The sequence below is a fragment of the Hippopotamus amphibius genome, chromosome 9 (assembly GCF_030028045.1).
Source record: "Hippopotamus amphibius kiboko isolate mHipAmp2 chromosome 9, mHipAmp2.hap2, whole genome shotgun sequence".
In the NCBI taxonomy this organism is placed as follows: domain Eukaryota; kingdom Metazoa; phylum Chordata; class Mammalia; order Artiodactyla; family Hippopotamidae; genus Hippopotamus; species Hippopotamus amphibius.
The window spans coordinates 113,226,382-113,251,285 of NC_080194.1; the positions used below are offsets into that span (position 1 = coordinate 113,226,382).

Genomic DNA, 24,904 nt, shown 5'->3' on the forward strand with positions numbered 1-24,904 from the left:
AGAGGTGTGTCAATGAGGAAAGAGGAGCTGATGGGATGGGTCCTGGATCACCAAAAGAATAAGAACACAGATTTGGAAATTCATGATTTGGGGAGTGGGCTCCCCACTAGAATGGAGGGGGCGCTCAAGGATGAGTTCCGAGGAACTGGAGCTCAGGTTCTGGGAAGGAGCTCAGATAGAAGAGGCTGAGGAGAGGGACTTGGGGGTCGGGATTCCCACAGGAAATGGTGGATCCAGAGAGATGAGTCACTTATAGGATTTTGGGGCTCTGGCTATAGTCGCCTAAGGTTTATTGCGGGCTGGGATGAGAATTAGAGACAGAGTGAAGAGCAAGAGCCTTGATCAGAGCACCTGATCAAGTGCCCTGTGGTGGGCTTGGGAGCTGAATGGAGAATGCAGCCCAGGAGAGGACTCAGGGCAGCGTGGCGCTCTTATTGGCTAAGGGTTGCACCAATGCCCCCGGCCCCCGCCCCCTCTCCGCGCTGTCCCCAACTGTCACCCCCCTCCCGCGCTTGTCTCCGGTTGTCACCGACATCCCTGGCCTGGCACCGCCTGCTGGCAGCACCCCTTCCCTTTGGATGCCGCTATTGACTGAGACAGCGGTCTATCTTCCTCCCCCTGTTGCTAAAGTGAGAGAATGCATTCATTGGCTGATGAGGCAAATTAATCTCAAATTTGACCCGCCCCTCCCAGCTGTCATTCCTTCCGGACCTTCTCGGGAGACCCAAAGAATCCCTCAGCTCCTATTGACTGAGGATGCTGTCTGTCACCGCCCCAATAGACATCAGTGTCTGTCAACTTGACCTCCGACTACTCCGCTTTTCATTGGCTCCCTTTTTAACTATTCCTAGCGGGCAGGCCCGCCTCTTCTCGCACAGCACCCTCCTCCTTCCACGGTCTTTCACTCTTCAGCCACCTTTATTGGCCAGGAGGTTCAGCTTCTAGCTTTTCTATTAGTTACTCCCTTCGTCCCGCCTCCTCCTGCCTTCACTCGCCCTCTGATTGGTTTCATAACCTCCGCCTTCTCTGTTTCCTCTTCCCAAATTACCCACCCCCTTCCCACCTCCAGCCCCACCCACCCTCCCAAACGATTGGCAGAAACCCAGCTCCCTCTCTCCTAGTATTCGTCCAAGCCCTCTGACAAGGCGGGAGGAAAAAGGAGCGCGATGGGACCGCCCGCGCGCAGGCGTGAAACGCGGAGACGCTGGCCGCTTGGCCGGCACCGGGGCTTGTGCGCAGGCGCGAAGTCGGCCGCTCGCCAGAAGCGGGAGGGAGGGGGCGGCGGCGAGAGTGCGAGAGGGGGGAGCGGGCGCGAGCGAGACCCCGGCGCCCGGCGCCTTGGGACCCCTGCGCCGGCTCCGCGCGCCGGGTGGCCGCCCGCGCGCCGCCCCCCGACCCCGGCGCGCGCCGAGCCGCGCCCTTCGCCCTCTCCCCTTCCTCGGCGGGCGGCGGGGAGCGGCCTGAGGGGCGGCGCCTTTTGCGGCCGCCGCGGCAGGGGGATGTGAGGGGCGGCCCGCGGTCATGGAGACGGGCCCGGCGCCCCTGGTGGCCCCGCCGCGCCGTCATGGCTCCCCCGCGGCCCCCTCGCCGCCTCCCCGCGGCTCCCGGGCCGGGTCCGTCGTGGTGGTGGCTCCGGGGCCACCAGTGACCACGGCCACTTCGGCCCCGGTCACCCTGGTGGCCCCCGGGGAGGCGCAGCCCGCATGGATACCGGGTCCGACCCAGACCTCGGACTCGGCCCCGGCCCCCACCCCGACGGTCACAGGCATCACGGAGGTGGGGCAGACCCTGGAGGCCTCACCCGAAGCCCCAAGGGCTCAAGTCTCCGACTCAGAGCCCTTGGTGCCCGAGACTGTGGCTGGAGCCGAGATGTCCATGGCTCTGGCCCCAACGGCCGACTCTTCGAAGACGGAGGAGGCCAGAACCTCACCCGATCCTGGACCAGGTACCCCCACCGGGACCCCCACCAGGACCCCTTCAAGAACGGCTCCTGGGGCCCTGACCGCCAAACCCCCACTTGCCCCCAAGCCGGGAGCCACAGTGGCCTCAGGAGTGACTGCACGGGTTGCAGCAGTGACAGCAGGACGGGTGACAAGTGGACATGGAGCTGCGGCATCCACATCAGCATCAGCAGGACAGGCTCCAGAGGACCCCTCAGGGCCTGCCACAGGCCCTCCAGGGACATGTGAGGCTCTGGTAGCCGTTGTGACGGTGACCCCAGCTCCGGAGCCTGCTGAGAACTCTCAGGACCTAGGCTCCACGTCCAGCCTGGGACCTGGCATCTCTGGGCCTCGAGGGCAGGCCCCAGACACTCTGAGCTACTTGGACTCCGTGAGCCTCATGTCTGGGACCTTAGAGTCCTTGGCGGATGATGTGAGCTCCATGGGCTCAGACTCGGAGATAAATGGGCTGGCCCTGCGCAAGACGGACAAGTACGGCTTCCTTGGGGGCAGCCAGTATTCGGGCAGCCTGTGAGTATCCAGTGGGCACCAGTGGGCCTGCTTCAGGGAAGCAGAAGTTTGGGGGAGGGGGGAGGAAATGATACACCTTGTCCACACTCTTGCAGCCCATCCTCCTCTGAGGATCCAGGGGGGAATCAGTGGGAGTGGGATGCTTAACAATCCCAATCACACCTAGAGCATCTTGAGGTTTCTGTGACACCGGCATGTTAGGGTTTCAGACCAGGTGTCAGGAGCTCTGGGTTTAAGCCTAAGCCTTGCCTGTGGTGTGTTGTGTGCTCTTGAGTTAGTGCCTCACTGTCCTCCTCTGTGAAGGGAAAGGTTGAATGAGATGATACCTCAGGTTGTCCCAGCTCCTTGATGGGAAACTCCAGCTGCAGGCCGGATATTCTGGAGGGTTGGCTGGACAGGGGTTCTGGTAGAGATATTTGGTCCCCTAGGGAGAAAGTTTGGGGGAATGCATGCAAGTCCTCTCCCCCAAAGCCCTAGGTCTGATGAGGTGGTGAGATGGGGAAGTCTGTTTGGTGGAGGAGAGACTCTGAAGGCAGGGCCCCTCCATGAAACAGAAGAGCAGTCTTGGGTTTTCACTGAAGGAAAGGGGGTGAGGGAGGCCTCTTCCCCATTTCCTCATCTCCCCAGCGGGCTTACTCTTTCCTAGTTCCCTGCAGGGGCCTGAGTCACTCCAAAGGTGGGGGTGTGATTGCTTCTGACTTCTTCCTTCCCTCTCTCTGGATCCTGCCCATTGTTCCTGTACCCCTTTAACCTGCTGGTCAGTTCAGTGTCCAGCGTTGCCTGCGAGCCCCCACTGCCAGGCCCTGTGCTGGGTACCAAGGATAAAATAGTCATTTCAAGGTGCTCATCATCTAGAGGGAGAGACAACTACTTAAACAGTTGGTTTCAATATAATACGGTAGGTTTAGCCTGAAGATCATCACAGGGTTTGGTGAGCATTGAGGGAAGGGATCTTTTGCCCAGTCTGGGAATTCAGCTGGACTGATCTGAACTGTGACGAATGAGTAGGATTTAGTCATGTCTGTGCACGTTGGGGTCAGGGGACCTGCCTGGTGTTCGGGGAAGTCCTGTGGGAGGGTATTCTAGGCAGGGTTTATAATCCCAACAAAAAAATCAGCAAATCTTTGAGCACCAACATTCACGGTCCTGTGTGGGTGAAGGCAACTGAGGTTTAACCCTGGTGTTTTCCCACGCATGAGGGATGCGTTGTGGTATCCAATTTACAGATGAGGAAACAGGATTAGAGCAGTTGAGTGAATTGCCCCATTCAAATGATTTGGATCTGTGACTGACGGCGCTCTCCTCAATACTGTGCTTCCCTAAGGAACGTGGATTGAATTGGATTTTAGTGAGCCCCTCTTGTATACCCGGCACCGTGCTGGGCGCTGATTCTCTGCTTTGTAATTTTGTCCCTTTAAAATCCATCTTCCATGCTGGCAGAATCTACTTCTGAGGCAAGGCTGACTGTGGCACACGTTACCTTAAAAGCTTTTAGTGGCTCCCTACTGTCCACAGGATAAAGTCCAAGCGCTCTAGCCTGCACGCAGGCTCCTTATCTAGCTCTGGCAGCCTCCCTGGTCTCCTTTTCCACCGCTTCTCACCATGCACTGTGCACTGTGGTCCTGTTGAAGTGATTGTGACCGTTCTCCCCTCACACTCAGGCTGCATCATCAGCCAGGAATGCCCTTCGCCTGGTCTTTTCCTGTCATGTTCTAGCCAGCCCTTCACGGCTTACCTTGGATGTCCCTTCCTCCAGGAAATCTTCCCTGATGCCCACTGCCCCTGCTCCAACTGGGTGTCTCTTCCATGCATCTTTGTCATTGTATTTCCCTCACCGTATTGCAGTTATCTCCCCTGCTGGCTTGTGACCTTTTGAGGGCAGGAAAGGTACCTTACTCTTCCTGGCCTTTAGGAGAGTTTGGAATTGACTTATGATAGAGATTAATGAGAAATGACCTCTCTGTTTAAGGAGCTTCTAGGACAAAAAAAACTAACATTAAACCTCCCATTTAACAGTCCTTTATATTACAACTTCCCAATAGTCCTCTCATAACTTTGGGATGTGGATGGTGGCATCTCTTTTACAGATAAGGAAGAGACTCTGGTTATTACTTGCCGAGACTCCCCAACTTCTAAGGGATAACTGGGATTTGAGCTCAGGTCTATCCAGAAACCCAAGTTCTTTCTTCCATTCCACTCACCTGGTACTGGCTCCTGCAAGTAACTATTTCAAGACTGATGGGGTATCTTCAGTGCGAAGATCTGCCAGAACAGTGAGCAAACAGTGCAAAGAGAGCTTCATTTGCTTGAGAATCTGGGGTAATTTCAGGGAGGAGGAGGTGGAGGAAATTGCAGATGGTGCAAGGGATCTTGAATCTGGTGGAAGGAAACTCAGTTGCTTCTAAGGGGACAGGGAAGTATATTTGTTCTGTACTTTATTTTATGGGTAATAATTGCTATTACTTACTGAGTCCCTGCTATGTGTTATCTCATATAACCTCTCAGGTAGATACTGTTTTTTCTCTCCATCCTACAAATGAGGAAACTGAGGCTTAGAGAGTGACTTGCCCAAGGCCACACAGTGAATAAGCGGTGAAGCTAGAACTTGGATCCAGGTCTAATGCAAAGTGTAGCTTTTAAACATTCTGTACTCTCTCCTCAAACTTGTATGTGTCCAGAGTGAGATTTGAGCACAGCCTCTTTATAGAGATCCAACATGAGAACGTGATCTCTCTTCAGAGATTCCTTCCAAAGGAAATTCCTTTTAGTGTGGTGAACGAGGACCTTGGATAGCCAAGTGAGCAGACATCCTTATGCTTGGTATTGGTAGCTCACAAGATGCTTTTATGGTCTGGTCTCTCATTTTTGAGCTTAGGGAGCTGGCTTGCCTCAGTTCCCCCAGCAGTCCAGATTTTACACTACTGCTGCTGACCTCTTCCATCCTCCCCGTACCCTCAGAGAGAGCTCCATTCCTGTGGATGTGGCTCGGCAGCGGGAGCTCAAATGGCTGGAGATGTTCAGTCACTGGGATAAATGGCTGTCACGGCGTTTCCAGAAGGTTTGAGAAGGCTGTGGTGGGCAGGGTAATGGACATGGTGGGGGTGGGGAGGACAGGGTGGACCCATGTGCTCTGAGGAAGCCCAGGGACCTGATAGTATCTGCTCTCTCTGGACCATGTTGGGGGTAGGTGGTACTTGGGTCTGGGGGGAGGAGTAGCTTTAAAGATAGAAGGCCAGGCCGGGTCCAATGGAGTTAAGCCTGTGGGATGTGGGACGGGTGTCCCAGGGAGCCCGAGGACTGCTGGGGAAAGCTTGGAGGCTGTGCCAGCCACTGAAGCTGTTCCCCTGCCTGCCACTCTGCCTTAGGTGAAGCTGCGCTGCCGGAAGGGGATCCCCTCCTCCCTCAGAGCCAAGGCCTGGCAGTACCTGTCCAATAGCAAGGAACTCCTGGAGCAGAACCCGGGCAAGTTTGAGGTGTGCACAGCTCCAGGGTGTGGGGACATGTGACAGTGTCTGTGTGAAGGGTATCATCAGTTCCCCCAGATCCTGAGATAATCTCAGCTGTCCCACTGCAGGAGCTGGAACGGGCTCCTGGAGACCCTAAATGGCTGGATGTGATTGAGAAGGACCTGCACCGCCAGTTCCCTTTCCACGAGATGTTTGCTGCTCGAGGCGGGCATGGGTAAGGGGGCCTGACTGTGTGAGTCAGTGGTGGATACAGGGCTGGTTGAAAGCAGTTCTTGCCTTCCAGAACTTCTACAGGAATGGTCCTTAATGGATTCAGTGTCAAGCCATATTGAAGGAAGTCACCTGGGAGGGAGACTGTGACTCGGTGATGGGGGTGAGGTGGGGGTGTTGGTGAGGGGAAGGGGAGGCACATCGAGGGCTCATTGAAGAGGCTGCATTTGAACTAGGTTTTGAAGGACAGATGGGAGCAGGGCAAGGGGCAGGGTTTTCCCAGCTTGGGGGTTATGTAAGCTGTGTCTGGGCAGTGGGGTTGGGTAGAACAGAGGCTGGAAAAGCAGTTAAAGGCCCTTAAATGCTGTGCCAAGCCCTTCGATTTTTGTTCTGTTTGCCAGGCTTCCTCAAGAAGTCTATATATTGCTTCCTAGTTGTGTACAAGATGTTTTTAGGTGGTTCTCAGCTCCTTGTGGGAGCATGTGGATGGACCTTTTTTGTTTTTTTTAACAGTAAATGCATCCTTTCAGCAAATATTTGCCAAGTACCTGCTATTTGCCAGGTACTGTTTTAGTAACATGACAGCAGTAAATGAAAGACAAAAGCTCCTGCCCTCTCGGGGCTTATATTTTAGTAGGGATAGACAATAAATAAAACAAAGAATGAAAGTATGTTGTATGTACAGTGGTGGTAGATAGAAGAGTTTAAAGCAAGAAGGGGGAAAAGAGAGGACTTCCTAGGTGGCGCAGTGGTTAAGAAACTGCCTGCAAATGCAGGGGACATGGGTTCGAGCCCTGCTCTGGGAAGATCCCACATGCCACGGAGCAACTAAGCCCGTGCGCCACAACTATTGAGCCTGTGCCCTAGAGCCCGTGTGCCGCAACTGTTGAAGCCCACGCGCCTAGAGCCCATGCTCTACAACAAGAGAAGCCACTACAATGAGCCCTCGCAGCACAATGAAGAGCAGCCCCCACTCACAGCAACTAGAAATAAATAAATTAAAAAAAAAAAAGAAAGGGGAAAAGAGAATGTGAGTGGAGATGGGGTTACAAGTAACCTCATCTGACTTGTGTTTTAAAAGGATCATTCTGGGACTTCTGTGGCGGTGCAGTGGTCAAGACTCCTTGCTTCCATTGCAAGGGGCAAGGGTTCGATCCCTAGTCGGGGAGCTAAATCCCACATGTCGCACAGCATGGCCGAAAAACAAAAAGGATCATTTCTGGCTGCTGTGCTGAGAATAGACTATAGGAGACAAGGGCAGAAGCAGAGAGACCAGGCTGACTATTTTCATAATCCATGAAAGAGATATGACAGACCAGGATGGGAGCAGTGGAATTGTGGGGAGGAGTGGTTGGATTCTGGACCTATTTTGAAGGTAAAGGCAAAAGGATTTGCCAGTGGGTTAGACGTGGAGTGTGTGTGTGAGAGAGAGAGTAGCTAAGGAAGACTCTTAAGGTTTTTGGTCTTAGAAACTAGAGTGAATGGAGTTGCAGTATACTGATATGGATGGGGAAAACTGGGGGGGAAATAGGCTTGAAGGGTATATCAGGAGCTCATTTTTGGAAACTGAAGTTTGAAATACTCATTGGATATCCAGATGGAAGTGCCAAGTAAGCTGGATGTACAAAATGCACAACATCCAGGGAGAGAGAAATTGGAAATTGAGAGTTGTCAGCCTCTAGATGGGACCAGATCTCACCCATGGGACTAAATGAGGTAATCAAGGCAGCAAGTGTAGATACAAAAGGAAGCTGTTCAAAGATTGAGCCCTGCAGCTCCAACATTTCAGGAATGGGAAGATGAGAAAGAACCTGTAAAAGAGACTGGAAGAAGCTGGTGAGGTGTAAGGAAAACCAGGAGAGTGTGATTCCTGGAAGCATAGTGAAGAGGGGTTTCAGGATCCACTGTATGAAAGGCTGCTGATGGATCAGTCAAGTCAAGTCAAGTCTACAAATTGGACCTCTGGATTTAGCACATGGAGGTCACTGGCAACCTTGATAAAAGCAGTTTTGTGTGGAGCAGTGGGCCAAAGCCTGACTGGAGGATAGGAGGAAAGAAATTGAAGATAGCAAGTCTGTACTTTAGGTGGGTTTGGCTGAATAGGTAGGAAAGAAACGGTGTGATATTCAGAGGGGAAGATTGGGTAGAGAGAGAAGTGTGTGTTTTTTTTTTTTTTTTTGGCTGCGCCTTGTGGCATGCGAGGCCTTAGTTCCCTGACCAGGGATCGAGCCCATGCCCCCTGCAGTGGAAGTGTGGAGTCTTAAGCACTGGACTGCCAAGGATGTCCCGAGGGGTATTTTTTTTGAAGCTAGAGGAGATGACATGTTGGCATGCCAGCATCTGTAGTTAGAGAGAAATGGATGATACATGAATGGTGGGTGAGAAGGTTGCTGGAAGGATGGCCTGTGTAGACGGGAGGGGATGGGACCCAGTGCCCAGGTGGAAAGGCTGTGGTTGGCCAGGATCACAGATAGTTCACGCAGAACAGCAGGGGAGAAGGCAGGGGCACAGGAGCAGGCAGATGGGTGAACGTAGCGTGGGAGCTTGCGGAAGTTACATGTTTATTTTAATATGTATTAGATGAAATAACTAGTATATCAAACCTGTCACTTCATGGATGTTATTACGAAATGGAGGAAAAATAATAAATAATAGTGGGGTGGTGTTCAAATAAAGCACAAATGCAGATCACACACTGCAGTGACTGAATTTTGAGAAACTGTTGTAAGCAGTGGTCAGGAGTGTGTGACTGGAGGCAGGGAGAGGGTCTGGGAGGTTATTACATTTTTCTGGATAAGAGATGAAGGTCTGAGCTGCTCAGTGGCTATGGAGGTGGAGAGAGGGAGTAGATATGAATGAGATTCAGAACCTAAGACTTGATGATTAGCTGTGGGGAGTGCTGGAAGCCTCTGCTTTCTGCTGTGGGGCTGAGGGGATGGGATTTCCACCCACAGCCACAGGGCACCCTTAAGGAAGAGAAACAGATCTAGGGCAGAGAGTTGATTCTTTTTTAGATAAGCAGAGACAAGGGAAAGGTCTGAGGCAGAGCTGACTTCCCAAGCCTTCACTGAGAACCAGGGCCCAGCCCTGGGGGGAACTGATGAAATCCAGTCCAACAGATAAGGCAGGCCCCGCCCTGGGAGAGCGCCTGCTCTGGGGCAGTGAAAGCATTCAGACAGTGCCAGGGGAGGGCTGATGCTGCGGCTGTTGAAAGCTTCCTGAAGAAGATGACCTTGAAGGTTTACGGGATGGTGGCAGATGGAGAGCACAGCCTGTGTGGGGGTGTGGGCACAGAGCATGTGGGTACGGAGCACGTGGGTTCCCTGGCAGGGCTGGAAGGCTAGAGCCTGGACTGAAGCTTTGATTATGGTCAGTCTTTGGTTTAAGCTTGATAGGCAGGATTAGGAAGGTGGATAGGTGTGGTGGTAAAACTCTGGGGTTGATCTGCCACGGGGTCTAGGGGGCTTTGGGGTGGGGCTGGTGGGTGGGCGGGTCAGTCTGGGGCAGCGAGCTCCCAGCTGCTGTGACTGCCCTCACAGTCTTTCCTGATACCCACAGGCAGCAGGACCTGTATCGAATCCTGAAGGCCTACACCATCTACCGGCCTGACGAGGGCTACTGCCAGGCCCAGGCCCCCGTGGCTGCCGTGCTGCTCATGCACATGCCTGCTGAGGTCGGCAGACGCTGGGCCTGCTCGGGGAGGGGCTGGGAAGGGCTGGGCCTGCGGCGGTGATGGTGGTGGTGGGGGGTGCTCCCGGCTCCCTGTTTCTCAGGCCCCACCCCCCCGCCTTGTTCTCGCCCTTCTCAGCAAGCCTTTTGGTGCCTGGTGCAGATCTGCGACAAGTACCTCCCTGGTTACTATAGCGCAGGGCTGGTGAGTGTCTGGAGGCTGGGTGCAACGGGGGCTGTGACTGTTCCCCAGACTGCAGGGTGGTCCTTGTGTCCCTCTGTTCTGGGCCTCTCCCACTGAGGTGAGGATCCCACCTCATGGACGGGAGCCGACTGCCAGGGCCGGTTCTACGCCACGGGTCCACGGCAGGCCTCTTCTCATGGTTTGTCCCACCTCCAGGAGGCCATTCAGCTGGACGGAGAGATCTTTTTTGCGCTGTTGCGCCGGGCCTCCCCACTGGCCCATCGGCACCTGCGACGGCAGCGCATTGACCCCGTGCTCTACATGACAGAATGGTTCATGTGCATCTTCGCCCGCACCCTTCCCTGGGCTTCAGTGCTACGAGTCTGGGATATGTTCTTCTGTGAAGGTACTTCTGTAGCTATTCAGGCCGTGAGGGGGCTGGGGTTTCCATGGTGGCTGCCAGAGGGTGGCCTGCTGACAGAAGGCTTCACTGGAAGCCATCTCGGGGCTGGAGAGACTGAGGCCTGATCTTGTTGGCTCTGCCTGCAGCCCCACGGATTGCTTTAAGTCCCAGGAACCTAAAACCCATGGCAGCTCATTTCCCTTCTTGGGGCCTCAGTTTCCTCTTCTGTAAGGTTGGCCGTAGACAGGGATGGGGGCTGTGAGTCCCTCCTAAGTGGGACAGGCTGAGATCCTAGGCTGATCACCCATGCCGTCTTCCCTTTGACCTCGCAGGCGTCAAGATCATCTTCCGGGTGGCCCTGGTGCTGCTGCGGTACACGCTGGGCTCGGTGGAGAAGCTGCGCTCCTGCCAAGGCATGTATGAGACCATGGAGCAGCTGCGCAACCTGCCCCCACAGTGCATGCAGGAGGACTTCCTGGTGCACGAGGTAGGGCCTAGCCTTAGCATACCTCACACCTGCTTTGGCCCATCCCCAACCCCAGCTTCATTCTGGTACCCGTTTCTTCTCCATCTAGGTGACCAGCCTCCCAGTGACAGAAGCACTGATTGAGCGAGAGAACGCAGCTCAGCTCAAGAAGTGGCGGGAAACCCGGGGCGAGCTGCAGTATCGGCCCTCACGGAGACTGCACGGTTCCCGGGCGATCCACGAGGAACGTCGGCGGCAGCAGCCACCCCTCGGCCCCTCCTCCAGCCTCCTCAGCCTCCCTGGCCTCAAGAGCCGAGGCTCCCGGGCAGCTGGAGGGGCCCCCTCTCCACCCCCTCCTGTCCGCAGGGCCAGTGCTGGGCCTGCCCCAGGGCCTCTGGTCACTGCTGAGGGACTGCGTCCATCCCTCCCTTCGCCTACTGGCAACAGCACCCCACTGGCTCCCAGCAAGGAGGCCCGGAGGCAGGAGAAGGAGCGGCAAAAACAGGAAAAGGAACGTGAGAAGGAGCGGCAGAAGCAGGAGAAGGAGCGGGAGAAGCAGGAGAAGGAGCGGCAGAAGCAGGAGAAGGAGCGGCAGAAGCAGGAGAAGGAGCGGGAGAAGCAGGAGAAGGAGCGGGAGAAGCAGGAGAAGAAGGCCCAGGGCAGGAAGCTCTCGCTGCGTCGAAAGGCAGACGGGCCCCCTGCCCCCCAGGATGGTGGGGACAGGTCCTCCGCAGCAGAGGCCCGGCAGGATGCTTACTTCTGACCTCTGCCCTGGGGCTGGACTGTATGGCCCCTTCTTTTTCCCTCAGCCAGGAGCAGGCCTGGCCCAGGGGGTTGCTCCCAGCCCCCCCGGCAGGCTGCCCCTCTTTTCTGAGGAAAGTGGCTTGATTCCCCGTCTCCTTGCAGCTGCTGATCTCTACACGACCAGGACAGTCAGAGTGCGTGGGGCAGCTGCATTTCCCTGGGGTGGCAGTGAACAAGTCTGGAGCCCCTCCCCTCCAGCTAGGCCCAGCTGGGGTCTCTGTCACGCCTGCCCCAGTTCCCTCTGGGATCCCTTCCCAGGTGCTGTCCTGATTGGCCTTTTGTCACCACAGGGGTGACTTTTGGCGATGGGAGTCAGCGGTTTTCTGATTCTTACACTCCAGTCACTCCTTACCCTTGAAGTGGAGCTGGGTTCCTTTTCCCTTCTTCAGTCCTGTCTTTCCCCCACTTCCTGGCTGGGGGCCCAGGCTCTTCTCCCTCTCCCTCTGGACATCTCTGTGTTGTAATTATGTACAGAGGACCTGGTTGGCCCAGGGTGGGGGTGTTCACTCTATCTTCTGTCCTTTGGTTCTCCCTCCACAATGTTCTTGCACTCTGGTTTATTTAAGGGGACATGCACTGGAACAGGAGATGTCCCCCACTTCCCCACCACCACCCTCTTTGCTCTCCTTCCTCTTCACCTACCCTTCTCTGTATTCTCAGGCCTCCCCTGCTTTGTCTTACCAGGGCTCCCACCTTTCACCTTGTTCCCTTCCAACCCTCCAGCCCCTACCTGGGTAAGGGGTCTTCCCTTGAGCTCCAGGGGATGGAACCCAATGTTTACATTTTCTTCTGTCTCTGCTCCCACCCTGTGCAGCGCTTTGAGGAACAGGAAAAGAACCTGCTGTTGTACCTGGGCCTGTCTCTTGCCTTGTTATTTGATGAAGGGGGTTAGAATAAGGACAAGGAAGGGGGGAGTGATGGAGCCAGCCAGGGTATGGGTGTCTCTTGAAGCAATCTGCTGGTCTTGGCAGGTAGGTACCTTTTGGCTTTGTCTATTAGTCACTCGTCAACAGACAGTGGTTGAGCTCCTGCTCCACCTCTGCCTGGGATCTGCTGCCTCCATTGTCACTGGCCTCCTGGAGACCTCTATGCACCTCCTGCAGCGCCCAGATCTCCTTCCCAAAGTGCTCATGCAACTCCTGGAAGCTGGAGAGGGTACTGAGGGTGGCTGGGGAGCCACAGTCTTCTGGGGGTAAGCTGGGCTCTTGTCCAGCTGCCTGGCACAGCTCCCGGTACTGGGCCTCCAGGGGGCGTAGCAGCAGAGCCAGCTGCCTCCAGCTTGCCCCAGCCAGTGCCAACAGCCAGGCTCCCAGCTCCTCCTGGTTTTCTGCTGCCAGCTTGTAGGCCCGCCCACCTTCTGCTCTTGGGGTCAGGATGGTAAAGGCGAAGGGTTCTGTGGCCCCAAGGCGTGGCGCCACCTGGCAGTTCTCTAGCATGATGAGGCCCAGGGGTATGTGGTCATCCTGGTGTTCCAGGTAGAAGAGGAGGTTTCCCCGGAGGATGAACCAGCGGCGCTGGTAGCTGGTGTTTCTGGCCCCCTTCTTTAGCAGGATGCCCTCCCGGTCTGGAGCCTGTGTTCTGTACCCACGAAAGAAACTGAGCACCGACTTTCGGTGCAGTTTCATGGTAGTCCAATCTGGGAGGAAACCCTAGGGGCAGGAAAAAGAAGGGGCAGTCCATCTGGTTACCCTGAGGACCCCACCACCACCAGACTGCCCTCCTCTGGCCTCAGTAGGCTTACTCGGCATAGCCTTGGCATACTGGAATTCAGATCCCCCAAATCCTCAAGAGGTAGAGGTCTTGTACCCCTAGCACTGGGACCTACTCCCACCTCCCAACCCCAGCTCTGCCCCTTGGGCCAGATTACAAAACCTGGGCAGGGGCTGCTGGGTTGGGGTCCTGTTTCGGGTGGGGGGCGCGGGTGTCCACTACTGCCCTTTTCCAGGCCTACCTGAGATGACGGCACAAGGGACTTCTCGCCTGGGTACTGGGCACAGGTGCCACTGCTACCTCTCCTATTACAGCTCTTCCCACTTCAGAAACCAGGAACTTGCACAGGGCACAGGCGTGGGGTAAATTACTTCCCCTGGGTCCTAAAAGGAGCTGGGTTCGGAAAGTGCCAGGAACCCCCAGGAGAACCGAACATCCCCTCTGGGACGAGAGCAAGGCCGCGCCTCGGACTAGGAGAGGGTAGACAACGGGACGCTGAGTGTGGGGAGGCAGGATTTCTAAAGAGATGATGAAAGGCGCAGAGCCAGCCCTGTGGAAAAGGACACTCAACCGGGGAAAGGGAAACTAGAGCAGGAATCCGGCGGCCCTGCTGGGACTTTGCCCCTCCATCGTGACCCTGGGCTCCCCTTTAAGTAAGTCGCGCTGCACTTTCTCCCCAGAGCCTCTACTGCTGTAGGAGTGAATCAAGACCACTTCCGGCCATCCCTCTCGTCCGATCAGTGTCTAGGCGTTCATACGTCCCCTCTTCTCGCCATTGTCGCCCCACAAGGCTCACGTCACTTCTGGGAGGGGGCATCTTCCCCTACTCAGCGCGTACTTCCGCCCGCTCCTTCACTTAGTCCTTTAACACGAGTGAAGCCACTTCCGGCTTTCTCTGGTGCCTTCCGCAGTTCTCTTCCGGGTGGTGGCGGGCGGGTGCCCGGATGTAGCCCTGGCGAAAGCCTCTCTCCCTATTCCCCCCCGCCTTTCCTGGATTCTTAGGTGAGCGCGTGCTGGCGGGACTGCTGGAGTGCCCGTGCCTCTGCCGCCTCTCTAATTTGTACATAGCCCAGAACAGTTGGGGGTCACTCCCACGGAGTTGGGAGTTGGGCGCAGGGAGGAGCGGGGCTGTCAGGCTGCCAAGTCCTGGGTCCGCCGGGGCCCCGCGGCCTCAGAGGAAGCTGGGGGTGGTGGAGCGGGCGTTTGCCCGCGGAGCACCGTCGCGCTCAGGACTGCCGGGGCCGGGAATGGGGGTGGTCACGTGGGGGAGCCCGTCTCCTTTCGTCAAGGGTAGGGGTGCCCATGGGGAGCGCCTCCACGCGTCCACCTCTCCATCCTCGCTCCAGCAACTCTTTCGAATGCCAGGCCGAGTCCCAGGGGCCTCTTGGCTGCCAGCTCCCCTCTTGGCCCCTGATTCTGTGCTCCTTCCCCTCCCAAACTGGATCTAGTACCCACCAAGTGAAAGATTTGTTGTGCGGGGCGCCCTCTCGCGGTGAGTATCCTCACCCAGTTCCTTTCATCTGCACCCTTTCCTTTGGCCCAGCTTGGGGAAGGCCCCTCTGTCCAGTCATGCCAAAGAGGAAAGTGACCTTCCAAGGCGTGGGAGATGAGGATGATGAGGGTGAAATCAGTGTCCCCAAGAAAAAGGTGAGAGGGGCAGACTCCTGCGTTTTGGGGAGGAGTGAGGGGAGAAAAAAGGCTAGAAGCCAAAAGAGAAATTTGGAGGGACAAGGAAAGGGTGGAAAGGCCTAGCTTTTCTTTGTTCTCTGAGAAATGGGTTTGCAGAATTTTCAGTTTGAGTTTAAATCCTAGAGTGTTTTGGGTATTAGCCAGTAACCTGCATCTTTCTCGACTTCTGCCTCCTGCCCACAGTTGGTGGACCCTGTGGCTGGGACAGGGGGTCCTGGGAGCCGCTTCAAAGGCAAACACTCTTTGGACAGCGATGAGGAGGATGATGATGAAGGGTCCAGCAAATATGACATCCTCGCCTCAGAGGATGTAGAAGGTGAGCTATATCCAAGAATTGACTTTCTGCTGGAGGAACAAATAGGCGCTTCTGAGGTCGTGGAGCACGGGAGGCTCCTGTCTCTTTCTTGTATGCCTAGCGTGGGATGCCTGTGTCTTTGGTGCAGGTCAGGAAGCAGCCACGCTCCCCAGTGAGGGAGGTGTGCGGATCACACCCTTCAACCTGCAGGAGGAGATGGAGGAAGGCCACTTCGATGCCGATGGCAACTATTTCCTGAACCGAGATGCTCAGATCCGAGACAGCTGGCTGGACAACATTGACTGGGTGAGGCCCAGAGGCTGGCATGGCTGGGCCTGGGCCCTGCTGGCAGTTTGTCAGAAATAAAACCGTTCTATTTTCACATTGCAGGTAAAGATCAGGGAGCGGCCACCCGATCAGCGGCCACCGTCAGACTCAGAGGACGAGGACAGCTTGGGCCAGACACCAATGAGCGCCCAAGCCCTCCTGGAGGGCCTTCTGGAGCTCATGTTGCCAAGAGAGACAGTGGCTGGGGCACTGAGACGCCTGGGAGCCCGAGGAGGAGGCAAAGGGGGCAGCAAGGGACCTGGGCGGCCCAGTTCCCCCCAGCGTCTAGACCGGCTCTCTGGGTTGGCTGACCAGATGGTGGCCCGGGGCAACCTTGGAGTGTATCAGGAGACAAGGGAACGTTTGGCCATGCGGCTGAAGGGGTTGGGGTGCCAGACCCAGGGACCCCGTGACCCCACACCCCCACCCTCCCTGGACATGTTTGCTGAGGAAGTGGCGGAGGGGGAGCTGGAGACCCCAACCCCTGCTCAGAAAGGGGGTAAGATTGAAGGGCAGAGGAGGGGTGTTCTGGGTCGGGGGCAGGCCACTTGAGGCCCAAATGGCTTTGCCTGTTATTTTAGAAGCAGAGTTGCCTGGAGATGGTCTGGCAGATGTGATGTGGGAATATAAATGGGAGAACACAGGAGACGCTGAGCTGTATGGGCCCTTCTCCAGCACCCAGATGCAGGTAAGCTCCTTTCTACTTTGCTTTGCCTCTTCTCTCTCTCCCCCCACCCCATCAGTCCTCCCCCAGCTCTGTTCTCTGTTCCTTCAGACCTGGGTGAATGAAGGCTACTTCCCGGATGGTGTTTATTGCCGGAAGCTGGACCCCCCTGGTGGACAGTTCTACAACTCCAAACGGATTGACTTTGACCTCTACACCTGAGCCTCCTGAGGGCCGAGTTTGGTGGCCCCTTCTTTCCTGGACTCTTTGGAGGAGGCCTCGGCTCCCTTAGGCAGTGAGAATATTGGGGGCCGCTTTTCAGTCAATTTCCTTTTCCCAATAAAAGTCTTTAGTTGTGTATCAGGGCCTTGGCTGTGCTGATGGCCAGAAGCCAGGGACCTTTTCCACACCCCTTTGGACTTGTTTCGGCCCTTGAGTGTTTCCTCTCATAAAGTTCCTCCTTGGGAGTGTCTCTCTAGTCCCTTGAATCACCTTACCTTTGTTTATCATTCCTTGGGGCAGAGCCGGGCCTGTCAGGTGTTCTGTGGCCTCCCATCCTGGACTTTGTTCACCATCTAAAAAATCTCTCCACTCACCTGCTGTTCTCCAGAATCGTCTGGCGGTCTTTGTTTTGCTGTTCTTAGGTCTTTGGCTTTTAGGACCTAAGATGTTCTGCCTTGTAGCCGGTACAGGATAGAGCTCCAGAAGTGGAGACTTTAAGGCCTGGAAGGGCTGGGACATCTGTTGGCAGTGAGCAGGAAGGTTGATGCTCACTGGCTCCCCACTGTTTCAGGCTTCTTAGAAGCGGATAGAAATGGCCTCTTAGGTAAACTCTAGACGCAGTGTTGGCAGTTTAAGGACCTTTCAAGGCCACCTGGGCCAGCCATGCTTTGTACAGGCACAGAGATGGGCAGTGTCTCACTGGAGGTTACACAGCGAGTCAGAGGGCTGGCCCAGACCCAATGGGCTCCCTTCAAAGACCTTTCTTGGCACTAGGCCTTTTCTGTCTGGCCTTGGAGGCCCTGCAGCTTATATTTCCTGGGCTCCCACAATGTGTCTGACACAGGTTAGTGCCTTGAGGGAACTGAGAGAACTGGGCTGCTCCCCTCCCAGGAATTCAGAGTCAGGGGGTATGGGGAGGAAGACTGAGAGATGTAACTGTATAGTCTGGACCTGACACCTTCCACCTCCCACCTCCCACCTCCCACTGGTGCTGCCTTATGCCTTTCCTTACACCAATTAGTTCTCCACCTTGGCTCTCTGTTGGAGTTTCATGGGGAACTGTAACATCATTCTGAATGAATTGGTTTAGGTAATGGCCTGGTGATTGGGTCTTTTAAAAGCTCCCAGGTGTTTCCTATGTGCATCCAGGGGAAAACCACTGGGCCTGACTGAGGTTACACCTGGGGAGGGTGGGGCTGGCTCAGGGACCGTGCTGTGGTAGTGCTGAGCATGGGTGTGGCCAGGGCTTTGGTGGAGTCTGTTAATTACAGGAGAGTCAAGCACCAGAGCCGTGGGGGCAAATGGGAATCCTGCGGTGGAAGGAGGCAGGCTTGGAACCAGGAAAGGCTGGAGGAGTGGGGTTGAGGATACTTGTTGCTCTAGTGAGGCGTCCAGCTTCTATAATAATTAACTCCTATGATAATTAGGCCCACTCTAGTGCCAGCCCAGACCTGGAGTTCACTGACTTCAAGGTGCTTTCATTGTAAGATGTCTTACTTTACGTGTCAGTAAGAAAACCCTGCCCATTGGCAGTTGTAAGACGTCATTGATTCAGAGCTGCATCCTGATTTCAGAAATATTCTGAAGTGAGAAACAGATGTCTTAGGACCAGTGAGAGACAGCGTTCACGTTTATACCCCTAGTGACCATGGGAGGTGCTTAGTGTTTAGTGAACAGATGGAAGTTGAGCGGGCGGCTCCCCTGGATGTCCCACAGGCACCCAGGGCTCCACGATCCAAAGCTGACCTCACCTTCCCCACCCGTGCAGCCTCCTGTGTTCACCTCCCTGAGGACACCATGTGTAGGCAGAATAATGGCCCCCAGAGACGGTCACGTCCTAAATCTCAGAACTTGTGAATATATGACTATTGCAGAAGGGACTTTGAAATGTGATGACTGAGATGGGGGATCATCCTGGATTATTGAGCCGGGCCCAGTGTAACCACAAGGGTCATATTCAGTGAAAGAGACTGAGGAGGGTCAAAGTGAGAGAGAGGGGAAGATGTTACACCCACGGCTGGGTTTGAAGATGGAAGAAGGGGCTGTGTACCAAGGGATGCAGCGGCATTATAGAAGCTGGAAAAGGGAAGAAAATGGGTTCTTCCCAGAGTCTTCATAAAGAAATGCAGCCCCACTGTGGGTTTTAGCCCATTGGAAACCATTTTGGACTTTGGACCTTTTCAGTTGTTAAGTTTGGGGTCATTTGTTACAGCCTCAATAGGAAACTAATACTCTGTCCAGCCGAATGCCTCTCCCGGGTCGTGAACGTCACTGAATTCTCTCTTGCTTGGCCATGTCCCTATATCAAGCCCCTATCAACACTTAACTCTCTGGCCTTTAAAAAACAAAACAAAACTGTATATGTGTGTGTGTGTATGTATGTGTATATATATAAAATTTTTATATATGTGTGTGTATACAATTTTTATATACGTAAGCTTTTAAGTCTTACAGTAGATTTACAGAAAATTTACAAAAGTAGTACAGAGAGTTCACCCAGTTTCCCCTATTGTTCACATCTTTCTGTGGTACAGTTGTTACAACCAATGAACCAATGACCTTACTATTTTTAAACAGCTTTATTGAGATAGAATCCACCCATTCAAAGTACCATTGTTTTTAGTACATTCACAGGGTTGTGCAACCATTGCTGCAACCTCATTTGAGAACATTTTTCTCTAAGAGAAACCCCACCCATCAGCAGTTCCTCCCCATTCTTCTCCATCCCTCTCACCCTCCAGTCCCTGCCAACCTCTAATCTACTTCCTGTCTCTGTAGATTTGCCTGTTCCGGACATTTGGTACAAATGGAATCATACAATACGTGGTCTTCTGTGTTTTCTGTGTCTGCTTCTTCTACTTAACGTGTTTTCAAGATTCATCCCTGTAACGTGTAGCAGTACTTTATTCTTTTTTGTTGTTGGATAACATTCCATTGTATGGTTGGATTACTATTCACTAAGCCTCACCCTTTATTTATATTTTACTAGCTTTTCCCTAACGTCCCTCTTCTGTTTCAGAATCCCATCTGGGACACTGCAGTGTGTTAGCTGTCATGTCTCTTTAGCTTCCTCTGTTCTGTCTGGTCCTCAGACTTGTTTTCACTGACCTTGACTGGTTTGAGCAGTGCTGGTTAGGTGTTTTGTCAAATTCCTAAAGTTTGGGCTTGTCTGGTATTTCCCGCGTGATTAGATTTGAGTTATGGGTTTGGGGGGAGGAAGACCACAGCGGTGAAGTCCCTTGCCTTTCACTGAAACTTTTAAAGGCTCTCCATTGCCCTCAAAGTTCAAAAGCTTGAAGCTGATAGAAGGTGTTCCACGGCCTGGCCCGAGCCAGACCCTCCAGCTCTGCAACTGTCTTTGCTTTCCTTCCTTCCTACCTCTCCCGACTCCAGCCTCCAGTCTGCTCCCAGAACAGGACAAATATTATAATTGATGTCTCCAGGCCTGGCCAGTGATGCCCTTCTCCCTTTTCAGACTCTCCAGGGAGACCAATGGCTATATCTCTCGTGACTTAGCTCTAGGCCTCTTTTTCCTAAAGGCTGCCTGACTCCCACTCCCCGCTCCCCGGGTTGGTAGCTCAGATGTCCGGCGCAGCACCCGGAGCGGTTTCTCCTGGTCTGTCTCCAGCAGCTAGCCTGAGACAGGAGATCAGTGCTCATGAATGAATAGGGAATAAGTCACTTCTTTCCCCATCTTGTGTGTCAGGGAGACAGTGCCCTCCTGAGCCCGACTGGGAAGTGGGAGCCTGTGGGGCTGTTTGTTTTTGCTGCCCCAGAAGGGGTGATGCCCTGGATGGGCAGCGTACAGGTGTCTAGACCCAAGTGTCTCCCAAGGAGGCAGGGCTAAGGGGAAGTTAGGGTCTTTCTGCCTCCTGGGGGTGTCACTGAGCCATGGGCAAATTTACAGGAGAGGTTCAAGGTCAAAGCTGCAGGTGTCATCACTGCATCTGGGACACCAGACCCTCTGAAACGCAGCCTCTTGCTTTTGGCAGGCCATTTTCCAGAAGAGCAGCAGGAGTGCGGGAGGGGGAGTCTGGATACCCCTGGTGTGGGCCATGGAATCACACTGTGTCGTGGGCCTCTGGTGGGGCCCTGGGGGAGACAAGGACGGGGAAGGAGCCCACAAGGAGTTAAGATGAATGAAGAATCAGGATCCGCACAGCCTGAGGAGTTTGGTGTCTTCACACCTTTGACACACCTGCCACCCCTTCCAGACTCGCCTGGCTTTTATTTATTTATTTATTTATTTATTTATTTATTTATTTATTTATTTATTTATTTAAGACTCCGAGCTCCCAGTGCAGGGGGCCCAGTTTCAATCCCTGGTGGGGGAACTAGATCCCGCATGCATGCCGCAACTAAGAAGCCCACCTGGCCGGCTGGGAGTCTCATTGCACAGTCACTGAACCCCAAGCTCCCAGGCAGTGGGGAGGCCTGAACCTGGCAGCTTGCCTTCCACTCTGCTTCCAGCCAGAACCAAGCTGGAGCCCTGGAGATACCCAGCTCATTCTTTTTCTTTCTCTCTTTCTTTCTCCCTTTCTTTCTCTCTTTCTTTCTCTCTCTCTCTCTTTCCCTCCCTCCCTTCTTTTTTTTTTTTAATATTTACTTATTTATTTTGGCTGTGTCAGGCCTTAGTCGTGGCACTCAGAATCTTTAGTTGCTGCACTCGGGCTCTTAGTTTCGGCATATGGACTCCTTAATTGCAGCTTGCAGACTTCTTAGTTGCAGCATGCATGTGGGATCTAGTTCCCTGACCAGGGGTCGAACCCGGGCCCCCTGCATTGGGAGCGTGGCATCTCACCCAGTGGACCACCGTGGAAGTCACCCCAGCTTTTCTGATGCTGAGACCTGAGAGGAATTCCTCTCCTGTGGTTTTATTTATCTATCTATATCTATCTAATCTATCTATCTATCTATCTATCTATCTATCTATCTATCTATCTATCTATCATCGATCTATAGCTACCTATCATCTATCTATCTATCATGTATTTATTTTTGGCCACACCCTGAGGCTTTCAGGATCTTAGGTCCCCAACCAGGGACCGAACCTGCGTCCTCAGCAGCAAAAGCTCGGAGTCCTAACCACTGGGCTGCCAGAGAATTCCGTCAAGGGTACATTTAGTAGCAGATGTTTTGCCCAGGACCCCAGGGTGGATAATGTTCCTTCAAGTCAGTAGCCATTTCTGAACTCCCGTGGAGGCTGGGCTGCCCGTAGTCCTTTTGGGCCTTTCCCCAAGTTCAGTGATACACTTCCATTGTGGTAGTGTCACCACTTCCCAGAGCGCCTTCAGCCTCCTTTGAGGAGAGCAGCCCAGCACACATCTCCAGTTGGCTGGCTGGGGGCTGCTGCTGCCCTGTTCTCCAGGAACCTTGTCTGGCTCAGCCTGCCCTGTAGGTAAGACTCCACCTCCCTGTATAAATACTGCACATGACAAGTGTGTAAAATCTAGCTGCAGAAGCTGATGGTGTCTGAGATTTGCTTGGGCAGCCTCTGGTTTTCCTGTTCTGATGCTATCATCCTTGTTCTCACTTTCCTGTTCTCCACCCACTACCTCACACATCTCTGCCCCGCCGTTCTCAGTGGTGTCAGGCCCTGAGGCTCCCTTGCCCTGTTTTGGACACACTTCCCTGTCTCAGCCTCTTCACGCTCACCTGGACACCATGCGGGCTTTTGCCCTCTGGCCTAAGGGCCCTGCTGCCTCTTATCTGACCCAGACTTCCAAGGCTAAACCCATCTCTATTTGATAAGAGGAGGGTGTTTGACATTTCTTAAGGATCTAAATAAGTTAGGGATGTGACGTTTAATCTTCCCGACTACCTACTATTTAGTTACATATTTTTCCCATTTTGCCGAGGAGAAAAATGAGGCTCAGGGAGGTGAGGTAAGTTGACTTGCCCAACATCACAGACACTGAAAGTGGTAAAGCCAGGATTTGAATCCAGGTCTGTGTGATCCTCAAACTCAGCCAGAATTTTTTGGTGAGATGTCTGTTCCAATTTACAGCTTTTTTTTTTTTTTTTTTAGTTTTTGCCGAGCGGCAAGGCATGTGCAATCTTAGCTCCCCAACCAGGGATCGAATGTGTGCCCCCTGCAGTGGAAGCGCAGAGTTCCAACCACTGGACCTCCAATGAATTCCCTATGGCCTATTTTTAAAATTGGGTCTTCTTTTTGGGTTGTAAGAGACCTTTATATATTCCAGATACAAGACCTTTGTCAGATACACATTTTGCAAATATTTTCTCTCAGTCTGTAGTTTTTCTTTTCATTTTTTAAAATTAGAATCTTTTGAAGAACAAAAATTTTTAATTTCAATGAGTTCAATTTGTTGATTTTTTTTCTTTTATAGTTTGTGCTTTTTGTGTCCTAGTTAAGAAATCTTCATTAAACCTGGGGTCACTAGATTTTCTGTTTTCTTCTAGAAGCTTTATAGTTTTAGCTTTAACATTTGGGTTTATGATGCATTCACCTTAGCTTTCGTATAAGTCTTTTCTTTTTTTTTGCGTATGACTATCTAGTTGTTTCAGCACGATTTGTTGAGAATATTATCCTTTCCCCCATCATATTGCCCTAGGACCTTTGCCAAACATCAATTGACCACATATGTGTTCATCTTTTTCTGAATTATTTTATTTCATTAATTTATATGTTTATCTCTACACCAAAACCATTATGTCTTGATAAATGTAGCTGTATAGTGAATCTTGACATCACTTAATGTACTTCCTCTTTTTTCTTTTTAAAAATTGTTTTGGCTAGTCTGAGTCTTTGGCTTTCTATATAAATTTCAGAATCAGCTTGTCAATTTCTCAAAAAACCTCGTTGGGATTTGATTAGGATAATGTTAAGTTATATAGAATTGATATTTATTTCTTCCTAATAATATTTATGGATATTATTGAATTCTTCCTTAAATATTTGGTAGAATTTACCAATGGAGCCATCCATGCCTGGAATTTTCTTTGTAAGAAAGTTTTTTTTCCTTTCCTGAATATTTCCATTTATTACCTCCAGTTTATGGGGAATGTGAAGGAATTCAATTGACTTTACAATGTCACCAGGAAAGAAATGCTGGAAACCTGAGGGTGAATCCTTTACGCTTCCAAATATTTTGAAAGTTGGCTCATGTAGAGACAAAAACAAAAACAACAGCAACAAAAACCACACCTCAAAACCCTCCAAACCAAGAAATTTTGTATGCTGAAAGACTATTTCTGGGAAGGAAAAAGAAAAATACTTTGTCTCTCAATGCCTAGAGATCTGTGCTAATTTTGAAGATAAAGCTTTTATTTTAGGCACAGTGCTCAAATCGATTTCATAGGAAGGTTTAACTACAAATTCAGTTTCATTAATTATGTAAGGCTAATTCAAGTTTTCTATTCTTTTTTTTTTTTTTTAATATTTATTTATTTAGGCTGTGCTGGGTCTTAGTTGCGGCATGCAAACTCCTAGTTGCGACATGCATCCGGGATCTAGTTCCCTGACCAGGGATCAAACCAGGGCCCTCTGCATTGGGAATGCAGAGTCCTACCCACTGGACCACCAGGGAAGTCCCAAGACTAATTTTTATTTTCCTTTTCCCCTTTATGTTCTTCAGACTGGGTAGTTTCTATTGACCCATCTTCAAGTTCACTGATTCTGTCATCTGTCATCTTAAATCTGTTGTTGAGTCTCTTTAGTGACTATTTCATTTCAGTTATTGTTACTTTCAACTCCAGAATTCCTTTTTTTTTTTTTTCCTTTTTAATGATGGGAATATGGTTTATTAAGCTGTGCCTTAATACAAGCAGTGGGGCTTGCCCATGGTGCCCTTAATGTACAAAGCCTGGGTGTTCTGCCAGTTTTTCTTGAGTAATGACACCAGGCAGTTGACAGCTAAGTGGATGTTGTACACAAGCTCATCACTTGTCATCTTCACGTGCCCAACAGCCACTGCCAGACACAGCATCTTCTTCATCTGGAACTTGATTGTGGATTCACTTCATCAACTTTGGCCACCATGCTCTCACTGTGGGTCAGTTAGGAAGGGAACTTGCCAGCCTTATTCAGGCCTGGACCCAGGATTCGTGGGATCTGCTTGATCAGAGACTCTGAAGCCAAAAATGCATCATGCTTCTTGGCCAGCTTATTTTTTTTAGTTAATTAATTAATTTTGATTTATTGGCTGTGTTGGGTCTTTAGTGCTGCGTGTGGGCTTTCTGTAGTTGTGGAGAGTGGGGTCTACTCTCTGCAACTATAGAAAGAGTTACAACTACATAAGAGCAGCCTTCTTATTCCGGTGGCTTCTCTTGTTGTGGAACATGGGCTCTAAGTGAGTGAGCT

General features: G+C 52.5%; 3 protein-coding genes and 1 non-coding gene across 7 annotated transcripts; 2 read left to right on the forward strand and 2 right to left on the reverse strand.

Moving 5' to 3' along the window:
- The first annotated feature begins 1,214 nt into the window (after positions 1-1,214).
- Positions 1,215-12,528, forward strand: TBC1D10B (TBC1 domain family member 10B). Its single transcript, XM_057748783.1, has 9 exons — positions 1,215-2,471; positions 5,430-5,529; positions 5,837-5,944; positions 6,046-6,152; positions 9,707-9,821; positions 9,957-10,022; positions 10,218-10,407; positions 10,737-10,891; positions 10,980-12,528. The coding sequence occupies exons 1-9, from the start codon at positions 1,522-1,524 to the stop codon at positions 11,631-11,633; spliced, it is 2,445 nt and encodes an 814-aa protein (XP_057604766.1). The 5' UTR covers positions 1,215-1,521; the 3' UTR covers positions 11,634-12,528.
- LOC130860490 (sesquipedalian-1-like) lies at positions 12,522-13,701 on the reverse strand. The gene is made up of 2 exons (XM_057748789.1): positions 13,626-13,701; positions 12,522-13,323 (listed from the first exon to the last, which is right to left on the reverse strand). Exon 2 carries the CDS (start codon positions 13,297-13,299, stop codon positions 12,670-12,672), a length of 630 nt encoding a protein of 209 aa, XP_057604772.1. The 5' UTR covers positions 13,300-13,323; positions 13,626-13,701; the 3' UTR covers positions 12,522-12,669.
- A 198-nt stretch (positions 13,702-13,899) lies between these two features.
- Positions 13,900-16,837, forward strand: CD2BP2 (CD2 cytoplasmic tail binding protein 2). 4 transcript variants are annotated; one of them, XM_057748786.1, is made up of 7 exons: positions 13,900-14,037; positions 14,928-15,031; positions 15,257-15,389; positions 15,517-15,674; positions 15,759-16,194; positions 16,277-16,383; positions 16,450-16,837. In XM_057748786.1, the coding sequence occupies exons 2-7, from the start codon at positions 14,954-14,956 to the stop codon at positions 16,579-16,581; spliced, it is 1,044 nt and encodes a 347-aa protein (XP_057604769.1). In that variant the 5' UTR covers positions 13,900-14,037; positions 14,928-14,953; the 3' UTR covers positions 16,582-16,837. The 4 variants fall into 4 exon arrangements, with proteins under 4 accessions (XP_057604769.1, XP_057604768.1, XP_057604771.1 ...); XM_057748785.1 differs by lacking the exon at positions 13,900-14,037 and adding an exon at positions 14,142-14,386; XM_057748788.1 differs by lacking the exon at positions 13,900-14,037 and adding an exon at positions 14,142-14,386 and having other exon boundaries at positions 16,471-16,837.
- Positions 16,838-24,058: 7,221 nt separating this feature from the next.
- TRNAG-CCC (transfer RNA glycine (anticodon CCC)) lies at positions 24,059-24,131 on the reverse strand. The gene has a single exon. It is a non-coding gene; the product is annotated as a tRNA-Gly (tRNA).
- Between the last annotated feature and the right edge of the window lie 773 nt (positions 24,132-24,904).

Excerpts from the sequence above, each read along its gene's own strand:
- LOC130860490 (XM_057748789.1), bottom strand. The coding sequence starts at position 13,299 with ATGAAACTGCACCGAAAGTCGGTGCTCAGTTTCTTTCGTGGGTACAGA.
- TBC1D10B (XM_057748783.1), top strand. The coding sequence starts at position 1,522 with ATGGAGACGGGCCCGGCGCCCCTGGTGGCCCCGCCGCGCCGTCATGGC. Across the intron at positions 5,530-5,836 it reads TGTCACGGCGTTTCCAGAAG|GTGAAGCTGCGCTGCCGGAA; the intron begins GTTTGAGAAGGC and ends ACTCTGCCTTAG. Across the intron at positions 10,892-10,979 it reads AGGACTTCCTGGTGCACGAG|GTGACCAGCCTCCCAGTGAC; the intron begins GTAGGGCCTAGC and ends TTCTCCATCTAG.
- CD2BP2 (XM_057748786.1), top strand. The coding sequence starts at position 14,954 with ATGCCAAAGAGGAAAGTGACCTTCCAAGGCGTGGGAGATGAGGATGAT. Across the intron at positions 15,032-15,256 it reads TCAGTGTCCCCAAGAAAAAG|TTGGTGGACCCTGTGGCTGG; the intron begins GTGAGAGGGGCA and ends TCCTGCCCACAG. Across the intron at positions 16,195-16,276 it reads AACCCCTGCTCAGAAAGGGG|AAGCAGAGTTGCCTGGAGAT; the intron begins GTAAGATTGAAG and ends CTGTTATTTTAG.